At 45.2% G+C, this 22,953-nt stretch overlaps 1 protein-coding gene across 1 annotated transcript in view; it reads left to right on the forward strand.

Annotated features, from left to right (window-relative positions):
- Window positions 1-466: 466 nt before the first annotated feature.
- The window catches only part of IFT43 (intraflagellar transport 43), a 51,385-nt gene continuing 28,898 nt past the window's right edge, over window positions 467-22,953 (forward strand). The window contains exons 1-3 of the mRNA XM_066612092.1: window positions 467-549; window positions 5,555-5,629; window positions 21,394-21,461. Coding sequence (XP_066468189.1) covers window positions 499-549; window positions 5,555-5,629; window positions 21,394-21,461 — 194 coding nt within the window. The 5' untranslated portion in view covers window positions 467-498. The remainder of the gene's footprint in view (window positions 550-5,554; window positions 5,630-21,393; window positions 21,462-22,953) is intronic.

Raw genomic sequence — 22,953 nt, forward strand, 5'->3', positions numbered from 1 at the left:
CCCAGTGCTAAACAGTGTGAAAGCCACTTGCTCTGCAAGTTCCAGGCTACTAACTAGCCTCAAGCCCTGAAGCACCTTGAGGATTAGCTGCCAGCCCAATCCTATGCATGTCTACTCAGAAGTAAGTCCCATTAGAGTCAATGAGGCTTACTCACAGGAAAGTGTGGATAGGACTAGGCTGTGCATAGCCACAGATTGGGGGTGTGGGGAGGGAGGGGAGAAGAAGCCAGTCCAGGAGGAAGCAGATGCTGCACCTGTTCAAAGCAGGGCAGCAGATGGGGCAGGGCTGCCAGGCGAGCTGTTTAGGGGAAGAGGAAGGGGGGAGGCAGGTGACCCTGAGGGCTTTCAACCTGAAGGGGTTTCAACTCGTCCCCCAAAGGGCCTGCAGGAGGGTGGGAGGCCCCTTTAAGGACAGCTGTGGTTGCTATGGACGCTCGAGGGGGCGGGGCCTCTTCCCGGAACTAAGCTATCCTCCTCCGGCTTGGCGGCCTTTGCAGGATGGACGACGAGCTGGAGTTGGACGAGGAGGTTTGCAGGGCGGGAGGCGCGGTAAGAGCCTGAGTGGGCCGCGTTACCATGGCGACGGAAGGGGCCACCCTGTCTCTTGGGCCTGAAGGCCCGCAGCAGCCCTTCATCTCCAAGCAGGGGGTGGGTGGCTACTGGTGTCCCAGGCGAGGAGCTGCCCTTCTCCAGCCAGGGGCATGAGCACTACCTTTACTCCAGAGCCCAGGTCAGCCAGGTGGGTAGACCTGGGCTCCAGGTTGAACTTGGTGGGTGGGTAGACCTGGGCTCCCACCCAGACTTGGAGCCCAGGTCTGCCTGCTAGGTAGACCAGGGCTCCCATTCTGCCTCTTCCAGGAAGGTAGACCTGGGCTCCTGGCTATGCGTGGACTGCTACCCATCCCAGTGGGTGCCCTTCCCCACTGGCACCACAGGTTGGGGAAGGCCATACACCCACCCCTGACTCCAGCCTCCCTCAGCTGAGGGTGTTCAGGTTCTGCCTAGTGCTGCCATTGCCGTTATCCAGGCAGCAGAAAAGGTGGGCAGAAAGTGCCTCCGGTGGTCTGACAGGGAGCAGTGTAGGAGGCATGAACTAGGACCTTTCACCCGCCTTGCCCTGTCCCCTGTGGTGGTTGACAGCTCAAGAGGGTCTCAGCACTTTTTCTAGTTGCATTGAAGGGAAAGCATGCACCTGCAGCTTCTCCCATCACCACATGCAGGGATGTGCAGTGAGGTGGGGAGGCAGGTGAGGCAGAGCCTCCCCACAGAAGTCCTTTGAAAAGCGGTGCTGTGTGTGAGGTGTGCATGTACAGTGCGTGGGTTGTGTGTGCTTGCACACCCAACACACTGTGGCACTTTTTGAAGGACTTTGGTGGGGATGCTCTGCCTCAGCTGCCTCCCCATGCGCTGCATGTCCCTGCACTACAGCACTAGCCAGGGTGGATAGAGGTGTTTGGCAATGGTAGGCACCATAGTGTTTCCGGTTAGCATGGTCAGGTAACTGCTTTCTCTGCAGACCTCCTGCTGCATGTCATAGCTGATGAGTGAAATGAGTTGTTAACATAAGTACGTAAGAAGAGCCCTGCTGGATCAGGCCAAAGGCTCCTCTGGTCCACTATCTCACAGTGGCCCACCAGATGGCTCATATAGCACTCAAGACAACAAGATACCCATATCCTGTTGCTGTTCCCTTGCACCTGGCACTTCGAGGTAGCCTACTTCTAAAACCAGGAGGTTGCATGTACGCATCGTAGTTTGTAACCTGCAGTGGACTTTTCTTCTAGAAATCTGTCCAATTCCCTAGCGTCATTGTTAGCCTGGCATCACAGCTGCTCTGCCCTTGGCAGCTGTTGCCCTGTGCAAAGTTTAGCCTTGCTAAAACCAAGTGGAGTTTGGTGCATGCTGGAAAGAGAGAGGACCTTTGTGTCTGATGATGCCTATTTCTTTCTATGTTTGAGCTGTAGTCTGGATTGGATTAGATCAGTGTTTCTCAACCAGTGGTACTTGTACCACCGGTGGTGCTTGAAGTGGTGTCTGGTGATACACACAGGGCCCGCTGCCTGGCAGCAAGACCAACAATACAGTGTGACAGGCAGCAGTAGGAGGCTCAGCTTGGCAAGCATGTGCTTTGTGCACACAGGAAAGCTGTCCCATCTGTCCTGGGCCTCTTAGTGGTGTTTGTCGCATTGCGCCTGGCCTCCAAATCAGGAAGTGAATGGTAATGACATCATCAATTACTTCTGTTGGTACTTCTAATAGTTGAACCGACAAAGTGATACAGCAGGGGACAAACACTGAGAAATGCTGAATTAGATTAAGCGCTTTTCATCCGGACCCACTGAACTCCACCCCCAGGGGACTTTAAAATAGTGTTTGGGCAAGTACAAATCCACCTATTTGTGGAGGAACAGCACCTCACCCCTGGAATTCCAGAAAACACTGTCTAACTAAGTAACTGTAACTCTTGGTGTTAGTGGAACTCTTTCTGATTTTGTACTTTCAGGGTTCATCAAGTACCATTGCATTCTACCCTGCCTAAGGTGTCCCAGAGGGATGCATGGCCCACCTTGCTTAGAAGGCTGATATGGAGGAAAACTAGGGACTGATTTTATGAAAGACTGATACATGTACTTTCTTAAATTGTGGGAGCTGCAGTGCACATGCACTGGTCTCCACATCTGTTCGATTCACTGCATCTGGACAATGCCCCATGCAGTGCCTCAGTGCTGTAAGCCTTGCTTGCAAGGTTCTGCATCAGGAAGTTGGCTCAGCAGAGAGGTCTTCTAGGCTCCTTAGGGAAAGGGTGGGTACTGCTGTCTAGTTTTGTCTTAATGTTTATTACGCTATAACTCCCAGTGGATCCTAATAAAGGTGGGGCAAAGAATGAAAGGCCAGGCACACATTGTGTACTTCAGCAAAGCAAAGCTTCACATTGGCTGAAATGCAACTTTGTGCTGAAGGCCCTGATTTATTGTCTGTGGCAGCAGCACATCAGTACTGTATTCTGCCTGGTTTTTGTTTAGTGCAGGGGTGCTCACACTTTTTTTGGCTCGAGAGCTACTTTGAAACCCAGCAAGGCCCGGAGATCTACCAGATCTAAGGAGTATGATGGCAATGTTCGCGCCATCATAACATATAACATTTATGTGTACAATGTATGTTGGTGTACCTTGCGTAACCGCATGAGCCAATATTGCACAACACAACATAATTAACTATAAACATTTTTTGTAATTACTTGAGTTTACTTTGATGACTTGCACTGAAGTGAATCAGCCAAGGATGCATAGTCCGGACAGTAGCTGCTGACAGCCAGCCTCAAGTACACTTCCAAATGTTCATCAGTCATGGTGAAACAGTACTTGGACTTAATGATCTTCATGTAGGAAAAGGCTGACTCACATAAATAAGTGGAGCCCTTCCTGCCTCAGGTGCTCTTATATCCCTGAGGGCCCTATTGCCTTCAAGTGGCTGCAGCTGTGCAGCACACTGTGCTGGATGCCCAGGCCTTACCCTTAAAGGGGCCACTGCTGACACCACATCTACCTCCTCACCAGATCTTCCTCGATTCCAATACAAGTGGGGGGGGGGCAGATCTCTATACAGACCAGTGCAAAAACAGGGGAAAGGTGTGGGGGAGGGAAGATCTCTATATAGACATCACAGCAAGACCAGTGCAAAACCCCTTGCACACAGAACCAACAGATGGAAGTTGGGGGGGGAAATCTCCATACATACCAGTGCAAAACAGGGGAAAGGTAAGTCAGCCCCAGTAGAGTCAACAGGGCTCACTCCCAGGGATGCGTGGACAGGAGCTCGCTCCCAGGGATGCGTCACTCCCAGGGATGCGTGGATGGGAGAGAAGCCTGCCAGCGGCTCCTCTCCAGGTCTACTCACGAGTCAGCCCCAGTAGAGTCAACGGAGCTCACTCCCAGGGCGGGGCTTACTCCCAGGGATGCGTGGACAGGAGCTCACTCCCAGGGAGCTCACTCCCAGGACGGGGCTCACTCCCAGGGATGCGTGGACGGGAGAGAAGCCTGCGATCAACTCATTTTGCCTCGCAATTGACCGGTAGATCGCGAACCCCTGGTATTGAGCACCCCTGGTTTAGTGGGTCTAGCCTAGGCCTGCGCAACTTGTGACCCACCAAACCAAAAACAGCTCACTACCCATATATAGTGGCTTGCTAGAAGTTTAAAAAACTTCTTAGCTTGGCTGTTTACCTATGATTGCAAAAATGGGACTGTCACACACTTGGCACACATTTGGGATATGTGGCTGGTGGGCTACCTGCATCATAGTAGTTAACAATTAGAGCAGACATTGCACAGTGGATTGTCAGAGTCTTAATAATACTTTTCAAATACTTCCTGTGTAGTCTCCTGAGTTAATCCTTAACAATGACTATTTGAAGATAGAAAATTACAGGCATCCTTCCGTATTTGCGGATTCAGTTATCCGTGGATCTGCCCCCCATAAAACCATTAACACTGCTTGAGGCTTATTGGCGAAGTGCTTCATCCTTTTACAGGTTGCTATAAGCATGCAAGCTTATAGAGTCAGCAGGTGGCCTGCATACTTTGAAAGTACAAGATCAGCTGTTCTCAAAAACCTACTTGAACTTTGGAACTGCAGTAAGTTTTTGCAGTGGCAGGGGGATGGCGGTGACATGATTTCCAGGATTGTGCCACTGCCAAAGAAAGAAGGGGGGGTTGGTTGGTACTCACCAAAGTGAGTGTCAGGGAAGCTTACCTATAAGCTAATAGGTATGGGGAGCGCTGGGGAAGACTTCCAAGTCTGATTAACTAAAGATCAGAAATGGCTTCCGGTTTCACGATTGAAAACGAAGTGATTTCTGATTGCTGTTTTTAGTTAATAGGCTTGGGGAGTCCTGCAGAGGCTTCCTTGGGACTCCCAGCACGCCCCCAAGAGGCTGGCACTCACTTTGACGAGTATAAAAACCCCTTCTTTCCCTGGCAGTGGCACAACCCTGGGGATTGTGTCGCTGCCATCCCCTGCGCCTCCCCTTAAGGGGCCAGTGCAGTTTCCCTGGCTGGTTGATCATGGTGGAAGCAGGAACTTAATGTTCAAGCTAGTCTCTTCATGCACGTTTTCCAGGGGGTAAGCCCAATTGAACACAATGGGACTTAGCTATGAAAACCTTCTTGATGGGTATTTCCATTTTTGACTCTCCAGCAGTCATACCTGTTGTTTCTCTAACAAAGCCTTTTCACTTTTTCTTCCCTATCCCTCTCGACTACACCTTTCTGTCCCGCCCTTGTAGTCCCTTGTATTTTCCATCCATGCAGCTTCTGCTTGATCTCCACCATGCACCAAGTAACCCACTGCTGCCATAATCCCAGAGAAGAGAGTGAGGCCCTCTTGGGCTCCAGGGCACATGCTTAATATTGGGTTCATCATTCATTTTCTTCAGGAGCTGTCCATGAACTGTCTTGGGAACTGGTAGATCTTTTACCATAGTTAGACCATCTTGCCATACCTCTGCCTCCACAGCTGCCCTTCTGAATAGTTGTATTCTTTCTCCTATACGTAGGTGGCAAAGATGGGTCGACGAGCTCACCACGATTCTCACCCAGAAGAAAATCATCATAGCCCTTCAGCTGGAGAGGTGGGTACAACTAGCTTGCAACCTGGGATTTAATTTTCAACTGTGAGAGGGGATACACAGCATCTTCATGCAGGATGGAAATCTAAGCCTCCGGTGACAGTGAGAAACCTGTCTGTGAGTGAATTTGTTCCTTCAGCTGCTCCTGTCCCTCTGCAACATGTCTTCTAATACCTGGCTGTGGTTCTGACATTCCTCCTGTTAGATGTGCTAACTGGAGGTTAGAGAATCCTACCACCTACGCCCCTGGTGAACACATATGGTCGCATATGATTTACTGTTGGAGGGGTGCTACCACTTGATGTTCAGCTTAATGTCCTGCTAAGTTGATCCTAGATAGCTGATCTGGTGCTGAAGTGTCATAATATTCTCTTGGCAAGAGAATCACTTGGCCCAAGACAAAGCAGATGCCTGGTCTTGCCACATGGTTACATATACTTTGCAGTAAGTTGTTGTTGGCAACCTTCAGTCTCGAAAGACTATGGTATCGTGCTCTGAATGGTGGTTCTGGAACAGCGTCTAGTGTGGCTGAAAAGGCCAATTCGGGAGTGACAATCCCTTCCACACTGCGAGCAAGTGCAGTCTGTCCCTGGTCTGTCTCCCTGGCTATGGGCCTTCCTTCTTTGCCTCTTAGCCTCAGACTGTTGGCCAAGTGTCTCTTCAAACTGGGAAAGGCCATGCTGCACAGCCTGCCTCCAAGTGGGCTGCTCAGAGGCCAGGGTTTCCCACCTGTTGAGGTCAACTCCTAAGGCCTTCAGATCCCTCTTGCAGATGTCCTTGTATCGCAGCTGTGGTCTACCTGTAGGGCGCTTTCCTTGCACGAGTTCTCCATGGAGGAGATCCTTTGGAATCCGGCCATCATCCATTCTCACGACATGACCAAGCCAACGCAGGCATCTCTGTTTCAGCAGTGCATACATGCTAGGGATTCCAGCACATTCTAGGACTGTGTTGTTTGGAACTTTGTCCTGCCAGGAGATGCCAGCAATAAGTTACTGCTTGCTAAATTATCATGTGTGCATTAATAATTATCATATTAACTCGGCTCTTTTAGAACTCATCCTTAACTTCGATATTTCTCTTCAAAGACTCCTCCCAACTGTGAAAATGGCAGATTCCATGCTAGGGTTCATTAATAAAGGGATTGAAAATAAAAGTGCCTTGTGCTTGTATTGTAATGTATTATACAAATACTGTATTGTAATACCTTTGTATTGTACATTACAATTACTTTATTGTAATATAATGTATTGTAATGTCCATATCTGTGGTGTGGCCATATTAGAATTACTGTGTATCATTCTGGCAGCTGGCCTCTCCATTTCAAAAATATCACTGAAGTAGAAGAGGGACAACCAAAAGGAAAAGGTAAAAAGTTTTTTAATTTAGGGAAAAAAGTAGCAGAAGAAAATGGTAGAGACTTACAAAAACTGTATATGGTGTGGATAGAGAAGTTTGTCTGTCCCCCCTTTTCTTATTCTAAAACATGAGGTCATCTAGTTGAATTAATTGGTAGCATGTTCAGGGAAGGCAAAAGAAAGTACTTCTTTATGCAACACATATTATAGAGGTGTTTGAAAATTGTTAGTTATTTTACTCAAAAGTAAGCCCATTGTGTACAATAAGATTACAGTCTGAATTTTATCTTACCAGAAATGAATACATCTATATATTACGTTTATGGAATTCACCCCCAAAAGATGTGGTGATGACCAGTGTCTTAGATGGATTTGAAAGGAGATTAGACAAATTCATGGGGGGGCAAGTCTATCGATGGCTATTGCTCATGACTGCCACACAGAAGTTTCAAAGGCCCTGCATACCAACTGCTGGGGAGCAACAGCAGTTCACATCATGCTTGTGGGTTTCCTGTAGAGGCATCTAGTTGGATTCTTATATCCATGGAACTTTCTTGCTGTCTGATTTTTAATTTTTTCTACCTTTTGAATCAAAGTAGCTTTTTCTTGACCTTGTTTGGCTTGTTAGCTTGGCTTTGTGTTTGCAGACACAGGGCCTGACTTTGCTGTTGTCAGACATCCTACAGGTTTATCCCTCATTTGTACGGAATCTAAAATGCTATCAATGTCACTCAACCCAATAGGACATGTATTTAACTATAGCAGTTTCTCTCCTACCAACACAACTGTCCCTAGAGTTTGTGGTTTTCTTCTTACTCTGTGCACTAGAATTTGTGGGAAAGAGATTTGGGTGTCTGCTGTCTTACTAGAGTATCTTTTTTCTAGTGATAAATTGGGAATTCCCTCTATATTGTGAAACTGGACTGCCACTAGTGCATGATATAAGTATACACGAGTGCACAAGGAGGAGGGAAACACCTACAATCTTGACAAGCCAGATGGAAAACAGGCAGATGATGGTTCAAAGCAATGGAATGTGGTTCCGTTGGCCCCTAGATGTTTTTGTACTGCAGCTATGCATGGGATTAAATAAACTTTCTATTGGCATTGTCTGATGGTAAATAATTGTGTCGGCAAACTCTTAAGGTTGAAGTAGGAAAAGAAATGCTCTTGGATTGCACTTCTATATATGCTAATGCTTTCCTGGGAGTATCCCATTGAACTAACTAAGGCTTACCTTAAGACATGCTTAGGATTGCACAGTTAGTGTTTTTCTTACTTTCCTGCATGGGCTGCTAGTATGTCTGGTATAATAATAATAATAAACAACTTTATTTATACCCCGCCCTTCTCCCCAAAGGGACCCAGGCTTTTGGTATTGCACATTCATGGTGGTGTTTTTCTCTTTTCTATCCTTCCTGCTGACCTTGTTCTAGGATGAAGAGACAGAAGAAAAGGTAGAATTTACTTCAGTAGATGGTTAGAATGTTGACTTTTGGGCGCACATCTATCAGGGCTAACTTTTTAATGAAAGTTAGATTTGCCTTTAAAGGGGGCACTTTTTACACTGACAACCTTAAAATTTATAATAGGTGCACCCTGTGGCTCCTATCACAGACATTTGTGTGGACAGTTACCATCATTTCATGGCTTTCTGCAGTGTTATGTGGCTCTATGTGAGTCAGGAAGAAGAGGTGAAAAGATTTGGGGACACCGGACTTTCATAATGAAGCCTGGAGCAGCAGTTTGGCGCTGAAATGAGAAACCAAAATTTGGCTTCTGATTGGTTTGTTTCTTAGGCAGCATTCAGTATGAAAACTAGAGTCCTGGAGGACACTCTTATGAGGAACCAGCCCATTGTCTTGCTGAGCTGTAGTTTGTTGTTGGTGTTAAATATTAGTAGCTTAGGAGTAACACTTTCATCCATTGCTTTCTCTTGAGACCAGTACCCTAGGAAAGGTGGTTGAGCTGGTGAGTCAGCAAATTAGAATTTGTGCCTTTGACATCAGCAGCTATTGGGATGAGACAGTAGCTCAGTTGCAGAAGACCTGTTTTGCAAGCAGGAGGTTCTGCATCCATCACTGGCAGATCAGGCAGTTTAGCAAGATGGAACAATAGTCTGACTCTGTTGAAGATGGCTTCCTATGCAATGTTCATCTTCTCCTGTCACCTTATTTTTGTGATAAAACCCTCAGTCTGTAGTCAGGAGCCAGGGGAGGTGGAGCTGTAAGTCCTGCAGGGCTCCAAAAATTGCTGTGTAAGTTACTCCTCCCCCTCGCTCTTGGGGCCATTCCAGGGAGTGAAAGCAACATCCTCCGTGTTGCTTTCGCTCCTGGACAAGTTCCTAGAGTGAGGAGGGGGACAGCTTACGTGGTGCATTTTGGAGCCATGTAAGTCTTTGCCCCCCTGCTGGCTCCACTACTGCCCTCATGTTAACTGTCAAGCAGCTGATGTACATTGCATAGTGCTGAATCAAGAAGTTGCTTAGCAGCTCAGTAGACCTCACACCAGACAAAGCTACCTGCATGTCCTGTGACCCTCAGAGAAACATGTGGCCAACGGCACAGCGGAGAGGTCAGAAAACAGTATTAAAAATGGTAAGTGGTTGCTAACCCACATGCTGAGGAGGTCAGGGTGAAGGATAGAGAGGAAGGAATGTGTACAGTAGATAAGAGGGAATTAGACATGGAATAATGGTCAGGAATGAAAGTTGTGAGCAGCATGCAGAGGTGAACAGCCACCAGTGCAATTATTGCGTGGGCATCCACATGAGTGACCATACCTGACCTGGAGTAGCTGGGACATGTTTGCCAGTTGGGTTGTCAAAAAATGGAACCCTTCACTACCACCACCACCCATTCTGGAGCTGTGCTTACACTGCAAGAACTTGGTTGTCCCTGGGCCACATTTGTACACTGTCCTCATGACTGATGCTTGGCAGGCTCTAATATATAAAAACCACTGCCTTATTGTCAGCTCCAAGCCAATCCAAGTACGTCCTTCAGCAATGCTTCAGTGAGTTAAGTGGTTTATGAACAGGGCAGGACTTTTCACAATTCTGTAGTGTCTGTTTACTTTCATGAGAAGTTCATTTAACTGGTAGTTAACTGTAGGTTTTTGGACCTCTCCCAGTTTAAAAGAGCTGCAGTCCTTCCTGGTGAATCTGTCACAACCTTGGAATGTCCAGTTTTGTGACTGTGAGGCTGCAATCCTAAACACACTTCCTAGAAGTAAGTTTTATAGAACTTAAAGTGACTTACTTTTAAGTAGACATGCATAGGATTGTGCTGTGAGATAAATACAGTAAGTGGAGATGATACACCTCTGAACATATATTCAAAGTTGATGTAGCCCTTCCAAGTCTGGTTTGCGCAGCTGGTTCAAAGCAGACTTATTGATTAAGTGGCTTCATAGAACTGTTGTGTCTGCCCCCAGAGTGCTTGCTGAAGAGCTTCTCCTTCAACTGCACTGTCCTGTCTCAGGTCTAATGGGAGCGACACTATCCAGTTTCTCGCCTCTTGGTACCGTATTTTTCGCTCCATAAGACGCACTTTTCCCCCCCCCAAAAAAGTGTGCGTCTTATGGAGCGAATACTGCAAAAAAAAAACAAAAAAACTCCGCCCCAGCCCTGGCCCTGGCCCTGCCCCTGCCTGCTTGCTCTGCTCCGCTTCCCAGTCAGAGGCTACTCAGAAGTAAGTCTCAGAGTCAGTGGGGCTCACTCCCAGGAAAGTGTGGGTGGGATGGCAGTCTCACTGCCCAATCCTGTGCATGCCTACTCTGAAGTAAGTCCCATTAGAGTCAGGGGGGCTTACTCCCAGGAAAGCCTTCCCCCCCCCAAGCCTGGAGCATCACAGCCTCTCTTTCCCCCCACCCCAAGCCTGGAGCATCACAACGTCTCTGCAACACAAACACTTCCCTCCCCTCACACACAGGCTGCCCCCTTCTCTTACACACACAGATGCTCTGCCCCCCCCCACACTCACTCACACAGCAGGGGAGGGGCGCTTTCACTCACCTCATCCAGCATCTGAATGAAACACCCCCCCCCCATCACAAAGAAAAAACTGTCTCCTTGGTCAGAATGCCAGTGTTTGCTTATTGCACAAGCCCCAGGTAAGGCTCGGTTCTCACCATAAATCCAGAGGTTTGTTGTGTCTTGAGAATTCAAGTTGTGGTTGGACTTTCCACTTGTTCATTTGTATTGGAATCACGGAAGAACTGGCGAGGAGTTAGATGTGGTGTCAGCAGTGGCCCCTTTAAGGGTAAGGCCTGGGCATTCAGCAGACTGTGCTGCATAGCTGCAGCCACTGGAAGGCAATAGGGCCCTCAGGGATAGAAGGAGTACCTGAGGCAGAAAGGGTTTGTGGGTTTTGAAGGAGTGCAGGTTGGAGGTAGGAGAGGAGACTGGGTTTATTGAATTTGGAATCTGACTGTGGATTGTGACTGGACTTGGATACCCTGATGGATTTGACTGACCTTGGACTGTAATTTGGCTTATTGGTTCTGGACTCTGATTTGGCAACTCTGATTGATGGGACTGATTTACTTGGCATCTGTGGACTGGAACTGGACTCACTTTTGCTTGCTGCACTGGTGAGTTGCACAAGGAGGACTGATCAGCCTTAAGCGGGCACAAGGCCCAGTGGATTGGGATTTGGCAGAACATCATTGTAGCAGAAAGATAATGTGATCCCTTATTTGTGTGCACCTGCTTTTGTGAGCTTCATAAATTCTGACTCTAGCGATGATGAGTTCTTGGGGTTTCCAGAAAACTAGAGTACTCAAACCTTTAAGTCTCTACATTTGTTAATGACAGTGATAATGGTTCTTAATGCCACTGTTGACTGCTGTTCACTTTACATGGTTCAAATGTTATTCTGTTATAGTTTATTAAATATTTTATTATATTATTTGGTTCAGAATATTTTTTTTCCTGTTTTCCTCCTCTAAAAACTAGGTGCGTCTTATGGTCAGGTGCGTCTTATGGCGTGAAAAATACGGTATATAATTAAGGTTTGGGTATAATTTTCATCTCTAATTGTAGGAAACTTGCAGTATCCCTATCCTGTCTTGGAATGGTAATTATTCTTGTGGTTCAGACACTGTAAAAAGAACCCAAGGCTCCATTTTTTCTTCCTTCCCACTCTATAGTACAGGATAACAAAAGGAAGTACTTCTTCGCCAAAGGCATAATTACATTATGGAATTTATCACCATGGTTAGATGCCTCTTAAAAAGGATTAGACAAATTCATTGGTGATAGGTATATTGGTGTCTATAAAAATGAGTCATTAAAAATAAAATGGGGCAACTATGGTTAGAGATGGCATGTTCCTGACTGCAGGACCTTAGGGACAAACAATAGTACATCGCTATTACATAATGTGCTGCTTATGAGTTCTTCAGGGGCATCTGGCTGGCCTCTGTTGAAAGTCCAGATGGACCTTTGGTGGTTGATGTTCTTACATGCTGCTTGTGCTCACCATGAAGAGACAGAGTATTTGGTTCAGTTTTTCCCCTTTGTGAGTTGTGATAGGATTGTTGCTTCAGATACGTATATTCTACCACAGATGGTTTGTAGGCAGCTCCTCAAGTGATGTCTTTTTCCTTTGGGAGATGATCTTTATTCTTATTGACTAAAGCACCCAGCACATGCTTAATACTCTTAAATGCTAAGCCTCACTGCTTTCAGAGTTCTTAATTTTGATTGGTTTGTGCTCACAGCTGGGAATTTTTTGTTGTTGTATAAAATCCTGTCTTATTCTAGCTGCGTCCTTTTGTATCAAGCAAAACTAAGGCTCTCAAGCTGTGATCCCTTGAGTCTTTCTGAAAGTGCTGTCCAATTACGTGGTACTGACTCCTTGTGACTCCCAGCTGCAAATCTCATGAAAATAAATGAGAAAAATAAAAAAAAAAACTCTTTTTGGATGTGAGCATTTGTTGCAGTAGTTGCTAGAGGGATCTTCCATGATGACAACAGGGAGGAGAAACAACCATAAGACAAGGTTTCTGTTACAATGTGAACCTCTTCTATCAAGTGTTTTTGGGAACCTTCCTCCACCCTTGCCTAGATAATGCTTTGAAAGCTTGTACACTTGCTGTTTAGCCAAGCTGGAATATTTGTTATCTTTAGTCATTTTTCTTCCTTGGCCTTTCCCAAATCCCTGGTAAGTCTTGTGCTGTTTCTCTGAACTCCTGTGGGGCCACACACTTAATTCCAAATTCTTCTGCATTTGGTATACATTTCTCTTCTGTAGAGGCAAAAGTAGTTTCTGGTTGACTGAATCCTAGTGAGCAATTGATTAGATGATATAGGTGTGACATCCTGCTCTCCAGCCATTTGCCTGCTTCAGAACGTGACCGGTGGTCTCTGGTAGTAGACTGGCTGTCACGTGACTATCAGCCCAGTCCTATGCACACTTTCCTGGGAGTAAGCCCCATTGACTCTAATGGGACTTACTTCTGAGTAGACATGCATAAGATTGGGTTGTGAGTCTCCTAAGTAGCTCTAGTATCTGCGATGAACCTTGAATGCTTTCTGAAACAGAGAAGTTGAACTGAACAAAGGGATAAAGTGGGTGCTCCTCTTTTATTTAGCAGTGGGAGATTAACTGGCCCTCCTCACCCCAGCAGTGTCTTTTCTAGTGGCTGTCTGCTGGTGTTTTGTATCTTTGAGACTGTGAGCCCTTTTGGGACAGGGAGCCATTAGTTGTTTGATTTTCTCTGTAAACCGTGTTGTGAACTTCTGTTGAAAAGCGGTATATAAATACTGTTAATAATAATGAGGGGCTGATGGGGTGAACTGGGTTTTGTGGGTGAAGAATATGAAAATAACGGCCAGCTCTGCAGAATTTGGCTGCCCATATATGTCCCATTTGGTTATTGCCCCATAAGAAGAAATTGGCCTCCTTGTCTCTATTTGTACTGAAAAGCTATGAAACCACTCAAGCTATTTGCAAGCAAAAAGTATCTTTGAAAATCCATGTCATAGACCTTATTGATGTGGCATAAGTTGTCAGAAGTTACTTGTTTGCTGTAGCATTCAAATTCTCAAATCCCTTTTAGCATGCACCTGCCTTTCCCAAACCTTCTGATATCAGGGTAGCTAAACCAGTGGCAACTAGGACATTGCAATGACATTTGCGTATGCCAGGTCCCATTGTAACATTGGAGAGGATCAGCTACTTGCTGCCAGACTGCTCCTAGCCCTTGAACTGTGAGCTTGCTAGTTGTTTAGGCTTTGAGATTAGTAGATGTGTGTCAAGCTTCTTCCAAGCCAACTTTGGTTCTTGCTCTGAGCCATAGTTCTATTTTTCCCTTGGATGATGTGATAATTGGCTAGAGCTCCATACTTCTGGTGTTTTTGCATACATTTTGGAGAGGCAAATGCAGGCTTGCTATTTAGCAAGAAGCTGATGCCAGATACAAATATGATGTATGCATATGTCTTTATTGTATTTGCACTTCACATTTTGATGTAAAAAGTGATGTAAAACACTTAAAAGTATTTTGCGTGTGTGTGTGTGTGTGTGTGTGTGTGTGTGTGTGTGTGTGTGTGTGTGTGTGTGTGTGTGTGAGAGAGAGAGAATAATTAGAGACCCTCGGCTCAGTCCCGAGCCATGGCAACTTGATGGATGAACGCTCTATAAGAAGATGGATCACATGCAAGACTAGAGAAGTCCGCTAGGGTCTTTTTCATTATTGTGATTATGTTGAGCCATTGGGTTGCTGGTCTTCCTCTTGGTCTTGTTGCTTCTGTTCTTCCAACCATGATGTCCTTCTCTATTGTTCGTTCTTTCTGAATGATGTGTCCAAAGTAGGCAAGTCGAAGCTTGGTAATTCTTGATTTGAGTGACATTTCTGGCTTAATTTGTTCCAAAATCGATTTGTTTGTTCTGGCTATCCATGGTATCGATAACATTCTTCCCCTGCACCACATTTTGAATGCATCAATTCGTCTTTTGTCCTGCTTCTTGATTGTCCAGCTTTTGCATCCATATGTGACTACCTGAAAGACCAAGCTGTGTATGAATTGGGTACAGCTATGAAAAGTCATACATGAAGCAACCCCTACTGTGTATCATACTGCTAAATGGTTGTATTCTTTGGTGTATAATGGAATAAAACAACTTTCTTGATGCCTTGAGCCTGCCATGGTGGGAATTGTCTATCCTCTGCAGTGTCACAGTCACGCTGTTTTACCTGCTTTCAGCTTGGTGTAAAACCTGCTGTACATCAAGCCTGTGGACAGCATGCCACTGGGAGCATCTCATTATGCATTTGTGGTTCATAAGACCAAAATATGGAGGCACACTACACCAATATGGCAAGCTACGTTTGCCATTTGATATTGCAACTCTCCATGCATTTAGTTCAGCCATGCAGCTGGTTCTAAAGTTTAGTTCCTTGGAGCTGTTGTCAATGCCAAATTGCCCATTCTGTCCAATTAAACCAAGGACTGAAATGGCTTCCTGTGTTTTGTTTACATAACTGACTTTTACTAGTGGGAGAAAAACCACACCTTCCATCAGAGGTAGGTTAGGTCATGGGGAGGCACTGCCTGTTTCACGCAGATCTCTGGGGAATGAATTAGTGTGTCTCTCTCAAAGCCACCCAGTTGCCTGTAGAAGTGTTGGGACTTCCAGCTGTTGCTTGGAATATGGCCAGATTCTCCAATAGGAATCTGAAAAATGTAGCTGAACTCATGTTCCCTAATTAGGCTAACGTTCCTAGAATGAGCTCTAGCCTCATTCAGCCTGGAGCTCCCCAAGGCCTTTTCCTCAGCTACTGGCACCCTGAATAGCTGCCTAGTTATTTTCAGCCTGCTGGGGTTATCGCCTGATCTTCAATAACATTTTTCGTCTTTCTCACCAAAATAACTCTCTTAAGTATCTGTATTTCCCAGCCTGTTTCAAGTTAGTTTTTACTGCTCCTTTGCATTGATGATTGCTGAGTGTTAAGCACAGACCCATGGGAAAGAGTTGCATTTAAAATTCTGTTTTCACTCATTATTTCATTCTTTGAATACTGTCTGACCTGAGCCCACCAAAGGAAAGGGGAGGAGGGCCTGAATAGGAAGACTATATTGACAGCTTCAGGACCCTGTAGCGTGACCCTAAGATAGTTTGCTAAGGCAGACAACTGGGATGTTGCATGAATCTGGAATCTTGGGTGGGCATAGGCAAGAGAACATTCCACTTTGCAGGTGAGCGGTTAAACCACCAGCAAGAAGAATAGTGGAGGCATTTTCAACATAAGCCTATCTGAGAACGTTTCATGTTGGAAAAGACTATAGTGTTGTGATTGGTATAGAAATTGTGCGTAACATCCCAACTAGTGCTTTTGCTGTTGGGGATTTATTGTGTAAATGGAAGCTTTCCTCACGAATGCAAGGACTTCTGCCATCAACAGAATGTTCCTTCCCAACAGCAGAAGCACTGGTTGGGATATCACCCCATGGTTTTTGGCCTAACAGGTTAAGTGGTACTAAGATCAGTTAATGTACACATGCAGGGTGATTATACGAGTACATGGTGAATAGCATTTTTAATCCATTCAGATGAGTAGACAGAAATGGTTCCCTTTACTAATGTAAGATGTCAAAGGTGTGTAAGCTAGATATAGTTGAGCCCTGCCTAGTTTCACTGAGGCAATCTGCTAAATTTCCCTTCACTTCTAGTTTTGCCATCTTCTCCCTTGATTCTGTTTCCTCCTGACTTCTTGCCTTCCATTTTCCCCATCATTTGTTAAATTTCTCTCATCACTTCTGGTAGGTTCTTTCTTTTCAAGGGCTCAGCTTGGCCCTACTCTTTGATTCCACTTCTCCCTTGAGCTACTGCCTCTGACTCCATCCTACCTTTCATCTCCTGACTTTTCAAACATATTGTTTGTCTTTCACTGTTATCCTCCCAACTCTGCCTCATCCTCTGTGAAAAACTTGTTTGCTCATTCAGCTTTTCTGAACTCCTTATGCCAAAATTTATCAACTTGCAGTAAAATCCTAAGTAAATATATCTTTCATTTACCCTTCTATTGTCCTCACACTTGTTTTCTTCAAATTCCTCTCATCTTTCTGCTTCTTAAGATGGTTTCTGTCCACCAGCTTACCATATATCCCTCTTCCACTCCTCCTTCTTGTCCAGTGAGAACAAAACTTACCACCCAATCAAGTATGTTGACTTGGAAGTTAGTCCCAATCAGAAAAATGGGAGTTATTTTCTACATAAGTGTGCATAGGATTTTATCGTTTGTTTCCTACAGGTCTTGATTCTGAATATCCAATTTCTCATACAGGCATACACCCGCCTTCATTCTAATGGTTTCTGTTGTCACCTTTAAGATTCACCTTTCTATCCATGTTTTCTCATAGCCTCTATAGGCTTTTAAAAGGAAACCCATACACTGGAATTTCCCCCTCAGTGCAATGGTCATGTTAGTCCTAATTCAGCATGGCATCTTGTCCCCACATAATAGGTGGGCAAAGATATTAGTGCAGGGTGGATAGATTTGCTGCGGGAGCCAGCTATGCCTTGTCCACCTGCTTAACAAGCAAAACGGAGGGACGATTTTTACACTGAAAAATTAAACTGCTTTGTAAACTTTTGTTGAAAAGCAGTATATAAATACTGTTAATAATAATTAATAATAATAAAAATTGGGATGGAGGGACACAGTGTACAAACTTGAATGAATGAAATTTTCAAATTGAAATTCTACATAGCCCTGCATGAAAGTAAATCTTTACCCACACTTGGGAAGGATTGTCTTATTTCGTTAGACCAGCGGTCTCTAAACCTTTCTGCTGAAGGGTCACATCAAATATCCAGTATATTGTCGAGGGCTAGAAAAAAAAATTAAATAAAATTTAAATAAATACATTTGAGATGGAACTTAAGTGAATGGGCTCAAATGCGCAGGACTTCTCCAAGCACCAACACAACCCAAGAAATAAAGCACACACTTAAATGGACCCCCAGTCCCCACCCCACAAGCACAACTCTGGTTGTGTTTGGTCAACTGGGTCAGAGGCTCGCAGGGTATCAAAGGCTGTCCGCAGGCCAGAGAGAGGCTGGCCACATCTGGCCCCCGGACCGGGGTTTGGAGACCCCTGTGTTAGACTGTTAACTGCTTCTGACACCTGGGCCTTGAACAAACTGAATTGTTTATCTTGTGGAGAATTGCAGGAAACGAGCAATACAGTACCTAGTTATTGGACCCACCACCCTAGAGAATAAGGATCATATCATATTTAACTTTGTCCTTTGGCCGCATTGCATCCTTGTGTCCATGCACTGAAGTGATCCAACATATGAAAGATGATAAGCTGTTTGGTGAACTGTAGGGTGTGTGTGTGTGTGTGTGTGTGTGTGTGTGTGTGTGTGTGTGTGTGTGTGTGTGTGTAGCTATGAATACAAGTCTGACTGGGGTACCACCTTTAGTATAGGGCTTTGGAAAGAGATGTTCTCGTAGCTTGGATTTGTAATCATCTCTGTTTCCTTAATTGTTGGTCCCCTTTATCTGTGACGAAAAGGCAGTGGGGTCAGACTATTTTCTGGGGATGGCATGTTGTGGTTTATGTGTACATACATGCTTATGACAATAGGTAAATGTTATTGCTAGATACGTCAGATAAAAAAAAAAGGCTGCTGACACAAGCATAACACAAATGTATGAGGCCATATGAAGTGGCAGTGCATGTTTGGGTCCAGTATGGCGTGGCAAATATGTATAGGGTCTTGTCCATATGTGGTGTGTTTTCCTGAAACATCCCAGTTCGAACTGCTCCTTTTTTGGCACTGCAGCTTCTTGGGTTTGGCATCTGAAGAATCTGGAGGAATCGTTTAAAGATCAGAAAACTTCATTCACTACAGCCCCTGAAGGCTTCACATTTTGTGACACAGTCATTCCAGTCGGCTGAGCTCTGTCGCTTGCGGATGAGCCCATATAAGGCAGCTGTTTCCTGCACTTTGGGTTCTCTGTGAGTCCCTCTGCCCTTCTGCACCCCCTTTACTGCAGAAAGCTGGTATTTTGGAACTGCATCCTTTGGCTCATTCCTTCGCCCTGTTTATTTTTGGAGAGTGACTATTTTTGCTCCTCTTAAGGAGCTATGTTGGGTCGTGCCCCCTCTTTCCAGCAGGCAGCAGCCCCCAATGAGGAGTATTGTCCATTTCCCACACTCACAAGTATTACACCAAGAAACAAATTGCTCCTTTGTCTGTAGGAGATGCGGAGCCCTTTCTTGAGAGGGTCGTCCCCAAAGTCTCTCAAAGGGACTGAAGCCCTTAGGATACATTCAATTCTTTTACAATTTTCCATTGACATCTAGAATGTTGTTTTACAATGAAAGACCTGAGGCAGTATTAAGAAGACCTCGCGTCCGTGCGCGCGTGCGTCTTTAGAACTCTTGAGAGCCAATTCAAACATGTATTAACTATCATGGAGGTATCAGTGCTGGGTGATACCACTTTTGACTGAAGGTGGGAAATTGCAGGTTAGAAATACAGAAGTGTGCTGTTGGATCAGGCCAGTGGTCCATTGTGTCTGGTATACCATAGTCTTTCAAAACTGAAGGTTGCCAACCAACCGACAACCTGTTCCCATCAGTGGCTATTCAAATGCTTCTGGGAAGCAGGGAATGTTGACCCTCTCCCCTTGCGGCTAAAAGTCAAGTCCCCTTTTATAGCCATTTGAACCAGTGGCCATTAGATGTTTTGTTGGATGACTCTCTCCCCCAAGTCTTAGCATTTATATAATTGTATAAATCTTGATTGCTTCTCCCCTCCCCCTGTTACCTATTTTTCTAAACTAAAAAAACCATACATTTAAAAACTTTTCCTTACAGGAAAATTGTTCCAACTACTTGTGCACTTTGCCCTTTTCTTTGCCAGCCCTACGATGGGACCCTCTTTAAAACGGGGAGACCAGAACTGAATTCTCTTCCAAATGCTGCTGTACCAAAACTACATAGAAACCCATGCTATGAGAATTGCTGCTTTGTTTTCAATTCCTTTCTTAATAATCCCTAACATGAAATTTGCCCAAGGTGGCTATATGGACTAGATGAGTCTTTGGCCTGATCCAGTGGGGCTCCTCTTATGTTTTTATCCATCAGGGTATATATGAAGTTGGGCAGAGTTTGTAGGTTGTTCCAGAGTATGTAGGTTGTTCCAACAAACATGCTGGAATGTTTCCCCGTTGGAACAAACTTCCAGTGCGGTAAAGTTAGTGTGCTGGGGGAGAGCAGTAGTGACAATCACAATAATTTTTGAAAAGAATTTGAAATATTTAATAGGTAATGGGTTTTTCAGTGGTTGTCACCTAAGTGAAACCTCTATGTTCAGAGGCAATATGCCCCAGAACACCTGACAATAGAAACAAAGGGGGAAGACTTTTGCTTGCATATCCTGATTGTGAATGCCCACAGTTGGAAACAAATGCTGAAGTAGATAGTTTTATCTGACTCAACAAAGCATCCCTTACGTTCTTGTGACAGCGTACTAATTGTTAAACACAGAACAGGAAGACTGAGAGCCCAATCCTATGCATGTCTATTCAGAAGTAAGTTCTCAAACTGGTGACCCACCAGTTAGTGTAATGCTTCCCCTGCCCCTTTAAGGGGCGGGGGAAGGGGAGGAAGGCAGTGATGGGATCGCATTGCTAAGGAGTGGGGAGATCCACCCCCCAGGATCGCATTGCTAAGGGGGTGGGGGTGCTTTGCTCTTACTTCAAGAAGGCAGGGCTGCAGCAGGCGGCAGGAGGTGCGGGGAGCCCTGTGCAGCCCTGCACAGTGCTCCTCGACACTTGGAATGTTTGCTAAAAGCTGGCGCAAAGCACTTTCGTTTTGTAGGAGGTGCTTTGCACCCGCTTTTAGCGAACGTTCCAAGCCTTGGGGAGTGCTGTGCAGGGCTGCACAGGGCTCCCCGCACCTCCTGCAGCCTGCTGCAGCTCTGCCTTCTTAAGTAAGTGCAAAGCACCTCCCTTAGTGACATGATCCTAGGGATTGTGTCACTGCCCTAACCCCTCCCCTGCAAGAACTTACTGAAGGAGTAAAGCTCCCTCAAAGTTTGAGAACCTCTGATGTAGTGTGATGTCATTGCATTGGGTGTCTCTGCCTGTACCCCAGATTCTCCAGTGTGGAATGGGGAGATGCATAGTGCATTGGTGTCATGTTGTGCTGTGTTTGTGTTAGATGCTACCAGCCAAAAAAAGTAAATAATGATAGAGTAATGACAGCTCTGTTCTTGTACAATGTCTAGTTTATTCTAGGTACATTTTGAAGCAACCTTAACTGTTTCTGGGACTCTGTGTACGTATATTGAAGCTTCTGTCTATGCTGAGTTTGTAAATGGAACTATATAGTGACTTGAGTTTTTTCTTCTCTCTGTCTAATTGGTTCCTGCTGGCATTCAGTGTCCTCCATCTAAACCTCCTCCCCGGCAAGGCGGATGGGCAGACCATGGCGCTGCTGCTGTTTCCAAGTGAGTACATTTTTTGTTTCCATCAGCAACAGTTTAAAGTGTGTTGTTGTGGTCACCTAGGCAGTTTACTAGACTATCAAATATCACCCTGGCTATAGCCCTGTAAGGCCTTTTCACCTATTAGATACACAGAGAGTATGAGAAAGGGATTGGTGCAAGTATGAAATTTAGATCCTATTCTCTAACTTTCAGGTCAAAATCTTTTGCACAGACCAACCTGTGCTAAATACAGTAGCACTGAATTGGTCTGCTTCATTTAGTGTGATTTAACAAAGTGTGCACTGAGTGCACTAAGAAGAATAATCCAAGATACATTTGAGCAGCAGAGTGAACAACGAAACACAGTCTGCTTTGACCATTCTTATACTTTCATCTATCCATCTCTCACATTTTGCGGCATTTATAGCATAATGCATTTAGCTTAAAAACCAGAAAATGTGTCATTTCTGCTACAAAGGCAGCAGAGGGCGCTCAAGGACCATCCTGAAAGGTGCTCGGATGCCCTTCATGACATCATTACCTTTTGATAAACAGACTTATGGTAAATGGCCCGTTATGTTAGCTCATGCATTATATTTATAAGACTCAAGGGGAAAAGAGCATGTGCTTTCTGAAGAGATCACCAGGCATCTGGCAAAGAGTGGTTATTCTCATATGTTGAGGAATTTAAATGGAATGGGGAAGGGGGGGGGGAGTGAAATTTACCAAAATCCCTTTAAAAAAGGCACACCAGTAGTTCCCACCTTTATTGGAGAGAACTCCTTTCCAGGAGACAAGTCATTTTCTCATCCTAAAAAAAAAAAAAGAAGAAAAGTTCAGTGTTGCCTTTAAATGACTTTCTGATTTGTGTTCATTTCTCTCACCATTTCCTGTCAAACACATTATCTTGTGTGTGTGTGTGTGGGGTGGGGAAGGCTGATAGTGGGGGTTCTATCAGTACTACTACTAATCAAATTTAATTTTTATCTTTACAAGAATCTTCCTAATTGACCACTGTTTGCCAATTGCAGACAGGCCACACACTGAGCCTGTTGTGGTGGTGTGATTGTAGGTATGATGGTCATCTTCTTGTAGAGGGGTGATGCACAGCCACAGTGCCTAGTGAGGGTTTCTCCCCAGAAGAGGAGTTATTCCCAGAGGAGAGGCACTCACTGCATTGGCTTTGCATATATCCCCTGTTCCTTCTTCTGTGGAGGCTCTTCACAGGGTAACAGGGCGCAAAGCTGCCAGCGCCTCCTCCATAATTAGGGCAGAGCCTGGGCACAATCATGCACCCCTGGAGAGCATCCCTCCAGCTCTGCCCTAGTTATGGTTCTGTTTCCTGGAATCCACTTCATCTGCCAAGAGCTCCTATAACCAAGGACTCTGAAAAGATTAGTTAGCATTTAATGAAGGTGTTTGTCACATAACATGTTTCATTTTGTTATGGGATGCTGTTTGAATATTTGAAAAGTGTGTGTGTGTGTGTATTTTAAGCAATAGACTACTGTAT

Source organism: Tiliqua scincoides, chromosome 1 (genome assembly GCF_035046505.1).
Source record: "Tiliqua scincoides isolate rTilSci1 chromosome 1, rTilSci1.hap2, whole genome shotgun sequence".
NCBI lineage: Eukaryota > Metazoa > Chordata > Lepidosauria > Squamata > Scincidae > Tiliqua > Tiliqua scincoides.